At 34.1% G+C, this 13,373-nt stretch overlaps 1 protein-coding gene across 2 annotated transcripts in view; it reads right to left on the reverse strand.

The window, feature by feature from the left end:
• Positions 1-13,373, reverse strand: part of LOC149419391 (transmembrane channel-like protein 7) — a 41,501-nt gene that overhangs the window by 11,043 nt on the left and 17,085 nt on the right. For both annotated transcript variants that reach the window (XM_089638273.1, XM_089638272.1), the window contains 3 exons: positions 10,440-10,588; positions 8,482-8,632; positions 3,146-3,405 (listed from right to left, as the gene is read on the reverse strand). In XM_089638273.1, coding sequence (XP_089494399.1) covers positions 3,146-3,405; positions 8,482-8,632; positions 10,440-10,588 — 560 coding nt within the window. The remainder of the gene's footprint in view (positions 1-3,145; positions 3,406-8,481; positions 8,633-10,439; positions 10,589-13,373) is intronic.

A 13,373-nucleotide genomic window follows, 5' to 3' on the forward strand; every position in this document is an offset into this window, starting at 1 on the left:
AAGGTTAAGTACATTTTTACATCATTCATTTTGGTTGAGAGAATAATAAAACAAAGACAAAATAGTAAATGAAGTTAATGCTTTAAATGACAATAATATTACAAATGTAGAAAAAAAAGATGAAATAAAATATATACAAGGGTGATAAGCCATTTTGCGCTTTCTCCTGTTTCAGACAGCCTTTCAGTTTCCAGTCATCAATCATATAACCATTTTAATGTACCTACAGAAATAACCCACTTACATGACAGAAATTTGAAATGGCTCTATTTAGCCTACAAAGTTTAAAATAAATAAGAAATATCTTTCAGGTCCATTGGAAATTTTTTGTTTAATTTATTAAGATCAACTGTAAGAATGTAAACATTTACAATGCTGGCCTTTTCTGCTGGCGCTACTGTTTGCCAAAATGTTTATGTTTTTGTGAAACTTCATGGATCACAAATGCCACAGCCGCCTAGATCACGTTAAAGTAAATATATATGTACAGCAAGGGTTGATTTGATTATAACGTGGTATAATAGAGAGGATGACCACCTGGTAAGCAATAGATACATGCTCATGACCAGGTGGCACCTAAAATCTTTTTTTCTTCTCTGTGTGTTGTTTAATTTCATTATTTGAATGTAATTAATATTGTTTCAATTTGATTGTCCACAGGCCATACTGATTTCGCCAGAAAGAAAAATTTACCACACTGCATTCAAACATTGCAGACTCTTTAAGGTCTAAGACCTAAGCGTAATATTCAGTCATAGTTTATTAAACAGTTAGTAGCCGAGTGGACAAATGCATTGGGTTACTACCCAGGCATCGCAAACTCAATCCTCTACTACCTACGAAGACAAGTAACTAAGTAGACAAGCAACTTTTTGCACTTATAATAGTGGAAGTAGGAGGAATTCAAATACAGTCAGGTTTTTCGTAATGTGTCAATGTTTTATCTTATCTTATTGATGGAGGACCAGAATTTATAAGGCAGTAAAAACCCAGGGAGGATCAGTGTTTCAATAATAAACATTGTTTACGTTATTACTAATTACACACCCGAGGAAGACATGGCATCATCAAGTGGATCAAATTTATCCAAGGATATGGATCCAATAGAGATAGAATCAAGAAGGCAATATGAAGATAGACTCAAGGAACTAAGATAACCAACGTTAAAAGAAAGAAGAGAAAGAGGTGACTTGATTGAGACTTTCAAAATTTTATCTGGACACTATAGTTGCCCTGACATCCAAGAAATCTTCATCACCAACAAAAATATAAAAAAATGTATACAACACCTTTTGCTACCAAACCTGGGAAATATTTCCTTGCAAATGAGTAGTGATGCTTGGAACAAACATTCACAACAAGACATCGATGCTACCACAGACATATGAATATTAATAGACTAGAAATTAAGGGTGAGGGGTAAAATCAACTGTTGAAGAATGAAGAGGGTAAAGCTGACTGTGATTCGTCAATAAATCAATCTGATAGTATATAGGCATCTCGCCTTATAATATCACCATTTAGTTCTTAAAAGTAAAATCTGCTTTTGAATGAATAGACATTTTTATATGGGAGCGCAAATTACTCGCCACGTTATGAACAAATTTGCGAAGTCTAAATTCGGCAAAAAAAATTTCTTCTATTTTCAGAGTCGAATATTTAGTTTACGTATTTAGTTAAGACACTTTTATAAATGTTCATAATTTACTTCCGAGTAACAACGATGCGCACACTTGAGAATCGCTACATTCGACCAATGTTGGAGGGTTGTCACAACCGCTCTGTACCTATTAATAATAAAATATTGAAATCTTTAAGAAAATATATAACATTTCACTTTTAAGAAGATAATAGAAAAGTAAAACAACTAAAAAAACAAATGAAATTATATACACACAGCTTTTACCAGCGATTCCTAAGAGTATTGCCTTCACTCTTGCCTTCCGATGACACTTTTTCAATTAAAAACAAAAAACATGATTTACGATGATGATCACACATCGCCACTCGGTATAACCTAGCACATTACGTGATATGCACTCCTTCTCGTTCCAGCAGTACCGTACATACGAAACAAGCGCGTACCTAACACGTGGTCCGTTGCGATGTGTGATAGTATGAAAGATAATATGTGATCGGTGGCGACGTGCGATAGAAAAATATAATATTTTTAATTTTAATAGATAAAAAAATGTCATCGGACAGCAAAATGACACATACATTTTTCATTCCAAACATGCTCACTGTATCTACATTTTACTTCCAAACATACCAATTTTTCACAATTGATAACCAACCATTTATCCTATATTAAGTGTTGTTTATGAGTTGTGTAAAGTTCAAAACTCGTTTAGAAATAACGCCATTAAAGTGGAATAAATTTAAAAATGATTGGTTTATTATCCTTTATTAATACGACGGAGTTCCAAATGATACTGTATGTATTTTATCAAAGCGCCAGAGGCGAAGGCACATCCCTGATTCTTGTGCACGGCTTTGTGTTTCGCGTCCATCGCGTGATAGTATTTGTTTCTAAAACTGATCCATATTATACGATGTGAATAAGGTTAAAACAAAGTAAAATAATGCTTATATATGGAATGTAATACGACAATTGGGTTTATTCTCTTTTTCACTTCTATTTTTACAAGTTTTCATAGCGCAAGCCACCATTTTGCCGTGTTATTTCGTAAAATGAACTCGACCATAGCTTGACGCTAGTTCGCACAAGAATGATGACGTCACATTCTCAAGATTCAAGGGAGGCCATACGCGAGCCCAGCCGGCTCCAATGGAACCGGTATGAGGAGTGGGGAATAATACGCTTTTAATCACTTAGGGCAGGTCTACTAATATTCATATGTCTATGGATGCTACTAATGTAAATCAATTTAAAGCTCGATTAGATTCATATTTGGCGAGAAGAAAACAATTAAATTAATGTAACCTTGTTACAAAATTAGACATAAGCGCATCAGCAGAAAGATGCCTGATCATTAAATAATAAAATACTTGAGTCAGGTCATGTCAAAAGTCAAAATAACAGAAGGGAAGAATATGAGACGATGTATAACTGTGAATGAAGCATAGACTGTGTGCCATCCCTTCCGGATGCGTGATGGTTAGTTAAAAAAATAAATAATACCTGGCAATAAAGCTGAAGATGATCGGCACGACAACCATGATCAGAGTAACGATGACCGCCAGGAGGCTTGAGGATCGGATGGAGGCGAGAACGTCTGGTTCGTCGAGGATGGTGTCATCGAGCAGGGTGACCATGAGCACCCCGGTCAGGCAGAGCAGGGCCACGGCGAAACCGTGCACCAACATCTTGATAAACAGCCGACGCATACGCATGGACGGGGTCTGCTCGTATTTCACTTTGTAACTGTCACTCAGCAGCTCCTGAGAGAAGTTATTTTGAATTAATTAAGAATGCACTAATAACTCCACTCTTTTAACAAATGTCAACCCTCTCCAATAAATGGTGGGCGCGCGTTAGGCATGTTTCTTGATACCAGTACAGAAGGGTGAATTGACGCAAGATCTTAATTTTTGACCTTGGAGCATTTAAAAAAAAGCGCGTACCTAACACGTGGTCCGTTGCGATGTGTGATAGTATGAAAGATAATATGTGATCGGTGGCGACGTTCGCTTTGATTGATGAACTGAAAAATCTACATATTCCGAATAATTCAAAATTAGTCTCATTTGATGTTGTTAACTTATTTCCAAATATTCCCGTAGATGAAAGTAAAAGCATATTGTTCAAATTATTACAAAATTCAAAACTACCAAATAATTTCTCTAAGGAACTTTCTCACCTATTTAATGTTTGTCTAAGTCAAAATTATTTCCAATACAATGAACTTTTTTATCAACAAACAGATGGCCTGGCAATGGGAGCTCCGACTTCTCCCCTCATCGCCGACATATTTATGGACAGTCTAGAGAATAACATTTTTAACTGTAAATCGCCATTATTGAAGAATGTGTTATTGTGGAAGAGATATGTCGATGATGTTTTCTGTATCTGGACAGGTACTGAGCGCCAACTTGATTCCTTCCTAAAACTAATAAACTCTTTTCATACAAAAATTAAATTCACAATAGAAATAGGAACTAATTCTAGCTTAAACTTTTTAGATCTCACCCTATCAATCATTAACAATAAAATAGAATTTAAAATCTATCGTAAACCCACTTACACTGATACAACTATTAATAATTCATCTAACCATCCCATCTCCCACAAACATTCTGCTTTCCATTCCATGATCCATAGATTAGTTACCGTCCCGTTATCAAATTCCAACTTCTTATTAGAATTAGCGACGATTAAAAAAATCGCGATTAATAATGGCTATAATGCAAATATGGTCAATAACATCCTAAACAAGAAATTAAAAAGGTTATCGACAAGTAAATTTCTATTTAACAGCTCCCCTCATAATAATAATATATCAACTAATAATAATCAACCTCAACAATGGCGTAGAATTTTGTACATCGATAATTTCCCTCAAAAAAGCATAAAAAACCTCCCACCAGATATCAAACCAGCTTTTTACACTAACAATAGTATAGGTAAATTTTTGATGAACGTTAAAGACAAAGAACATCGGTTAAATCACTCAGGTATTTACTCACTGCAATGTAGTGACTGTCCCGCGTTTTACATAGGCAAAACAGCGCGTAATATCAAAACGCGAGTCAAAGAACACCTAAGATGCGTAAACAGTAATGGATTCTCCGAATTTGCAAATCACCTCATAGCAACCAACCATACGTTCGACAAAAATACTGGCGTCAGCCTATTACATAAAAACGGAATAGGTCTTAGGTTGGATAACTTAGAAGCGTTAGAGTTAAGGAAAGCCATAAACGTCAATAGCAAAGTCATCAACAACCAAATAAACCTAAATAAAAGCCCTATACTCAGATTGTTCCCTATTGACAAAGAACACTCGCCTCTCAATCTCCCACCTATCCCTACCTCTTCCACTGTAGCTCAGACTGTCCACCTACCGTGATATCTACACATGTTAATTTAATTTTTAGATTTTTAGTATTATACTGCCCTGATGAGGCTACGGTTGTAAAGAAACCCGGTCGGCATTAAGTATTTACCCATAAGTGATGTTTACAAAGTTACTGTTTAATTTTAAATTATAATGTCACATCACAAAGTAACCGCTTCATATGAAGAAAAAAAAATAAAATTATGTTTTGAAATTGTAAAAGAGTCCCAATTGCTCCTAACCGCATGGAGCAAGTAGTACCATGGCACCCCAAATTAGAGAACGTTGTGAGGTAATGGGGAGGGGAAGGAGATGGGAAGAGGAAGGTGGGGAAGTACCTGGCTAATCAGATATAATCATCAATCATCACTAAAGCCATTTCAAGCAAAGTTTCGATTTGGAATGATGGTATTTTTCTCCAGAGCGATGGTATACTATATGCACATGTTATATCATTATAAATTGTGAAATAACACAAATTGATTCAAATAAAATTTATTTGCAGGATTTGAAACCGCGATCGTACAATCTGGATTTTAACACAATCAGTTTTTGAACAATTTCTACAGGATAGTTTTGTAAGTAAATTTAGTGTAAATTTCTGTTTAACCCTTAAATGCATACTGTTGTAAAACTGCAACATACCGTTCAAACCACCTTTAACTCTTTGGTGTATACTTAATGCATGCCGTTTTAGAATTATCAAGTTCACGGTAATATATAGTATCGAGTGGCATCACCTTTTTTTTCTTTCGTGAATGTCAAATGTCACTTTTTCTTCAACAAAGTGAAGATTCTCGAAAATTGGTTGGAGGTTAGAATTACAGTTTGGTTTTGCTGTTATTATTTTGATTTTCTTAGGTAAGTAGATACAATAATACAATACTTATATGTAATAACTCGTATTTTTCCGGTACACTTTATTTTATTGGTTTTTTATTTTTTTTGTCATACGTAAATTGTTCATATTATTTTTTATTAAATACAACAATTTTTTTTTAATCAAATATCATTAAAAAATTACAAATAAAATAAATTCTTTATATTTCCTTGCATATGCATGTAAATATCTACAAAATATATTTTTTTCCAGAAAATTTAATAAATCATGCATTTAAGGGTTAACATTGTTTATCTATTAATATGTATATATTTTTTCTGTTTTACCCTCTAAATTTTTTCAAAAATAATTTGTAAATTCTTATAAGGATATTGCGCATTTCTTTCATATCTCTGTTTGTAAAATAATATTCTTATGTATATATTTTTCCCCTATTTATAAGTCAAAATATTTGTAAATGTTTTTAACTGCTGTTTAAGTTAATTCGTGAGAAATAGTTTGGATGCAGGTGAATTCTCTAGTTGATGTTGTGTATATTCTTTTCAATTGATATCTGTATCTGTTTTTTCTCCTAAATAAAAAAAAAATAAAAAAGTTACTCCCCAACTAATTAAAGTATATAGGATAGACTGAACTAAAGTATAATAAATCAATGATATCTATGGGCTAAAAATTATTCGCTTCATTTTAACAGCTGATTTCAGCATTTAACATTTTGATCTATAGCGATAAGCTTCATTGTGTATTAGTGAGATAATGTTCAAAGATTTGAGGGATGACGTTCGCATTTATTTTAAACTGGATGACAATCTTTTTCAAATTCTTAATGAAAGAAGATTATTTATGAAACCAGTTTTTTAGAGTATTTATATCTTTGTAATTTATCGATATTATGTCATTAGGTAATTATTGATGATGTAATATTACCAAATGACAAATCTTTGTAATTTATTGAAATTATGTCATTAGGTAATTATTGACGATGTAATATTATTAAAGAAATGATTATGTATTATTATTATTGTAATGATAGGTGATGTATACATAAATATGTATTGATTTTGTTTATTATGTAAATATTGTTGCATAGATTGCGTATAACACAGTACGAAGTATATTAGTATATCGAAGTTTACAAATGTCTAATTTTTTTTTTAACTTCCGATTTAGTTGTCCGGGTTAAATCTTCCCCAAAGGAAAAACTTAACCCTTCCACTCACTTTTCCACAAATGATCATCTAGTCAATCAACATTATGTAAGTGCATTATATAAGCAAAATAAATACAAAACAATACAAGAACAACACGTCAACTCACCAGAGATCAAATGGGAAAATAATTCACCGACTCCAGATATTTTCATATCAGAGGGTTCGGCTCAGTAGAACTTCTAACAGGGCCTATAAATCCTACTGATCCCTCAACATAAATATTTTAAAAATCTTTTGTTATCCTACATGTATTCAAAATGACCGACTTTTGCATCTTTATATATAAACATGTATTCAAAATGGACGACTTTTGCATCTTTATATATAATTTATAGATAATTACATACTTTATAACATTATTATTATTTACTAGCTGTAAAACGCCATGTGTTGCTGTGGCTCAGTCTATCTGTGGAGATAGATAAACAATAGTGCACGTTGCTTTTACATCCAACAGATGCCGCTGATTTAAAAAAAAGCTTGTTTTTACCTGTCACAGGTGACATCTATATAAAATAGGTATATAAAAACAGACGCGTTTTCGAATGTAACATTGTGCAAAAATTTCAAATCAAATGGTGAAGAACTTTCGGAGATTTAAATTTTTATTTTTATATGATAGGATTGCATTTACTACAATGCTACACTTCAGCTTGAATCTCTCAATTGGTGCAGACTTTATGGTTTCCGGCAGCGCATTATAATATTGTATACCTTTTGTACAGTTAACTATTTTGTGTATTGGCTTTGTCCTTTTTTGGTAGCCCAATTTTATTGCATGTTTTTGTACTATGTTTGTGAATGTCCTTGACTCACTGTGAGATAATTTAAGTCCTTTAAAATTTTAGTTACTTTTATTTATTTTGTTTCTGATTAGTTGGTACACCGATTTATCAGGACAGCCGGTTCTTTGGACCAAAACTCAAGGAACAGAAACTAATACTTTAAAGAAAATAAATAACTTTGTTTACACCGGTATTTAATCAAAATAGTTGGTTTCTTATATGACGAAGAAACCATTGGTTTCAAAGCGCTGATTATTTTGAATAAATAGTTTTATAAAACAAAGTTATTTATGTTAAAATGATGCCACAAAGCGAATTTGCAATTAAAAAAATTATATTATTTACTTCGATTATCTAGGTCACCATTCTATTTGATTTCGACAAATTCCAATCTGAAGTTGACCCAAAACGTGTCTGAGTAAACGAATTTTGGCATTAATTTCGGATTTAGTTTCAGATCGGATTTTACTCACAAAAAAAATGAAACAATATTAACGATGTCAAGACATATACAAATATACACAAGAAATGTATTCAAACGTACATTAATATCTCGAAGAATAATATCTCCTTAATATATGAAGTGTTAAGCTTTAAAAACATGATTTTTAATTGAAAAATACCTTAAGTTCGTTGAAGAGACTACTAGATTTAAGAGTGGCAGCTTGCGGTGATGAAATACCAAAATCCCATCCACAGAATATTTTGTTTGCGTAGACGTTTTTGAATCCTCCAGCTGTCTCTATAAAACTAACTCTGTAAGATCGGGCCATTCTGAAAGAAGAAAAAAAACAAATCACAAAATTTGGTAATATATAATAAACTTGGTACATGCACGGTTTTGAACCATATCACAGTGCCAAATAAACTTGGTACACGCACGGTTTCGAACCATATCACAGTGTCAAATAAACTTGGTACATGCACGGTTTTGAACCATATCACAGTGCCAAATAAACTTGGTACACGCACGGTTTCGAACCATATCACAGTGTTAAATAAACTTGGTACATGCACGGTTTTGAACCATATAACAGTGTCAAATAAACTTGGTACACGCACGGTTTTGAACCATATCACAGTGTCAAATAAACTTGGTACATGCACGGTTTTGAACCATATAACAGTGTCAAATAAACTTGGTACATGCACGGTTTTGAACCACATCACAGTGTCAAATAAACTTGGTACACGCACGGTTTTGAACCATATCACAGTGTCAAATAAACTTGGTACATGCACGGTTTTGAACCATATCACAGTGTCAAATAAACTTGGTACATGCACGGTTTTGAACCATATCACAGTGTCAAATAAACTTGGTACACGCACGGTTTCGAACCATATCACATTGTCAAATAAACTTGGTACATGCACGGTTTTGAACCATATCACAGTGCGCAATATATAATTTATATTACGTAGAATTAATACATCGTCATTTTACAATAATTAAACCGTAAGACACCCAAAAGCTCTGTGATTGGTCGGCGGGTTCTGGCAGAACTTACACCGCTACCTCGCGAGTCAGTCGACCGCATGCATTAGAATGCAGACAATTTTGCTATCAAAAACAAGTGTGTAGATTGGCACATGGGTTACCACTGTGGTAAACAAATTATTTTAATGAGATGCCTAAAAATAATAATTATCAACCATCATAGATAAACACCGGTAAAGACCGGTCGGTGGCCGAGTTGACATCGCGCTTGGGTCCCACTCGGGCGTAGTGTGTTCAATTCCTCGGCCGGCTAAGTCCTCCATCACAACACAAGCAACATTTTCAGCTTACTGTGGTGGTAGTAGGAGATTTTAAAATATTGTCAGGTTATTCGTAACCCGGGAATGTTTGTCTTTCTTTTTAAAAAAAAAAAAAAAATATCACCGCAAATAACAAAACTAACAGATAAAAATCAAAACAAATAACAATAATAGGGGTAATAGGTACTATATTGTTACTCTAAGAATACTATTAGAATTAACTTAAATACAACCGGCTCGAGTATAAGTCATGTGGTGGGAGTGAATTCCATATCACTCATCGAGAAACTTCACCCGGTTATTAACCATAATATTGAAATTTCTCCAAAACGTGAACGGCGCTCGCCGATGCCTCTTGAACTCTACGGTGAGATGGCGCCACTTTAGTTTCCAGCTCGCATACCGATCACTCCAGCAGGTCGGTATAAGCTTCAAATTTGCTATTTCCTAGCGCCCTTCACCGCTGAAAGTTTACCTGACCTGACGTAGGAATAGACTGGCAATATTTTTGGCGCACCACTCATTTTTGTGAGTGACTTTTGAGTGTGATAGAGTGCCAAGTTTAAATATTCAACATTATTGATGTTGTTTAGTCATTATTAATTATTTTGTGTGAAGATTTTCAGGAATTTTAAGTTAGGCTGTAAAAAAGAAGACGGCTACAACAACATCAATAAAGGCCATTTTTTTGTAATATTAGCACTCTAGTACATAAGTACACCCAAAAGTCAAGAGCCGCCACTGGTTAGAAACTTGTCCAAATGAGTTGACGATTTGTAAAAATAAATAAATTGACTGGAATTCCTTATTACATACGTACCTTATGGACAGTACAATGAACATGGTAAAGTACATGATCAGCATTGTGAAGAAGTAGGCATATGGAATATTGTAGTAGTAATTTGCTGAACTGCTGAACTCAACTGGTGAATAGAATCCATAGTACAAGGTCGTATTCGTGAAAGAACCCTGGAAGTAGATTAAAATTACATTATTCTTAATATGCATAAACATCAAGTGCGAAGGGTCCGGAGACGATCAATGTCAATTTATTGTCAATGGGCTTATTTCAATGACAATGTGCATTGAAGTGCGATTGACGGAACTTCAATTGTACATCAATACTACGAAATATAAATACATGTACATACATTTTTTTTACAGTACAGACAGGAGGCCCTGAGGAAAATAATTTCTCTCAGAGGCTGCAATCTTTTGGGGATGCTGTGTGGAGGGTCGTTTCAAGAAAAGGAAAAAGAAGTTAAGGGAAGGAAAAAGGCATAAGGGGTGGGTAGGAATGTAGGGGTCACTGGGTCCAGGAGTGACTCACTGCGGTGCAAGGTGATGTGTCGAGGGAGTCCTACTGGAGGGGTCAAATGGTCTCCCTCAACCAGTAACTCCCGATCCGGTCCGCCAGGCAGTAAGTGTGCAGACGCATCTGCCGCCAAGACCTAGATAAACCGGGTATCCCTGCTAAGTCGCCAAACGTAGCGAACCACTTGGGGTGACCTAAGCCAGAGGTGTTGGTTATCCAATAAATGGTTCGGGGGTGGCGGCAGCCATACCCAAATATTAATAACAAAACATAACCTAAAAAATGCGAATGCAGTGATAATGTTTTGATTTTACTTTCCATACTTCTAGACAGTCACGGTATAATGCATAATGCTCTGCGATGAAACGGAATGGACGATTGTCCATCGCACAGTGAAACAATCATTCCGCTGTGTCAATGGTTTATACACTCAATCAAAATACACACCAATGAGAAGTCTCAATTTATTGTAAATCTCTTCAATTGCTGGAACAAAGATCAATTAGCTATTATCAATGGCGTAGATTGACAATTGATAGTGATCGTCTCCGGGGCGCTTTAGATATGCTGTTTTTGTTCTCTTTATACTCTGCAGGTCCCCTAGCAGAAGCACATCCTTCACGTTGTATAAAAGCATATTTAGTAGAAGTGAACTCTTGTCAGTTGGGCTTGGGAAAGACGACAAATTACAGACACTGTCGATATAAGCTAAACTGATGTGCTTGTGTCAGAGTGCCAGTGCTTAAGTCCAAATAGGCTAGCTAAATTGTACACTATCTTGTACATTCTGACACATGCAATATTGTTTCATGATTCTTGATATAAATAAATCATTTTGTCTATTACATATTCTTCACAATAAATTAAAGCTGGAAACCACACTTCAATACAGTAGAACTTACCCTTTTGTTTCCAGTTATTGAAAGACATGTAATAAATAAATTCATTTACTCATTTTTGTTGTTTGTTTTTGGGGTGTTATGCCGTGTTGCGCTAACTCCTTCTTCAAAAACAAACAACAAAAATGCTTTGGGCCGTGAGAATCTAAAAACTTACCTCATTTACTCATCTATGTTTCTTACGACAATGTGAGACGAGACATTTACGCATCTATGTTCTTTACGACAATGTGAGACGAGACATTTACTCATCTATGTTCCTTACGACAATGTGAGACGAGACATTTACTCATCTATGTTCCGTTCGACAATGTGAGACGAGACACTTTCTCATCTATGTTCCTTACGACAATGTGAGACGAGACATTTTTGTAAGTTTCAACAGTGAAAATCAAAATTATTCATGAAAATCTAAGGAAAATGTGCTAATGTGGAAGTTTTTTTCACTGAAATCCAAATAAACAAAACATTTATCCTATCACCTGCTAAAGTTTCGCAGCACCGTTCCGAAACACGGAATATAATCCGAGTTTTCACTTTCTGGGGATATTAACACACTTCGGACGGGAAGGGTACTTTTTTCTTCATTTCAATGGCAGAAAAGAATAAATTATCCACTGTTTTTGTATAAATATTATATGCCAATCTCTTTCTAAAGGTCCCAACTATATGTACATAATTATCAAATAGCAATAAAATTCTTCCTTTTATATTTATATTCGAGTCTTTTGTCTACATCGGTATTTCAAAAAGGGCCCTTTTATTATTGAATACCTGACACTTGATAAGCAATGCGTTTGAAGATTAACGAAATAAGTTAATTTTCGGTTAGTCATTTTATACCTTGGGTATGCTGAGTTAGTATGTAGAAATTTTTATTAAAATATTTAATTATTTTCGAAGATATAGCGATTTAAAACAAATTAAAATAATTTGCGCGGGACCTTTATTTTCGCCCGTCACTAACGGTCCGCCGGCGCAAAAGATACCCGCCTGAAGTGTGTTAATACACATTATTTTATCATATCAGCGGGAAGAATGTGCCAAATCAATAATTATTACGAATGTGCACAAAAAACTAAATAATTGTTAATTTTTCTTGCGGTAAAAATATGATTTTATTTTAAAATGACTATTGATCTATCCAAATCTTCTCAATACTTTAGCTCAGATCAGAACCCAAGCCTAAAGTTTCATTAAACTACCAATAGAGGGGATTACAGGTACTCTTTATTTTTGCACAAACATTATGTTTGATAATATCTCCTATCTATTCAAACATGATTCTGATTATCATAGAAAGCATGTTTATGATTCTTAAAAAATTTATCAAGAACTGATAAATATCTGAATTGTAAACAATTTAAGTTTAATTGCTATAAAACAATCCATTTAATATGAATAATAATAAAACAATACTTAAACAAGATGCGATAATTAGTGTGATTGGAATATATCAGATTTAAGGCTGATGTAAGCGTAATAAGTAAGATTAAGAAAGGGACGCTTAGATGGTTTGGGCATGTAGAGCGAATGAGCA

The sequence above is a fragment of the Hesperophylax consimilis genome, chromosome 12 (assembly GCF_061612785.1).
Source record: "Hesperophylax consimilis isolate HC1 chromosome 12, BYU_Hcon_1.0, whole genome shotgun sequence".
NCBI lineage: Eukaryota > Metazoa > Arthropoda > Insecta > Trichoptera > Limnephilidae > Hesperophylax > Hesperophylax consimilis.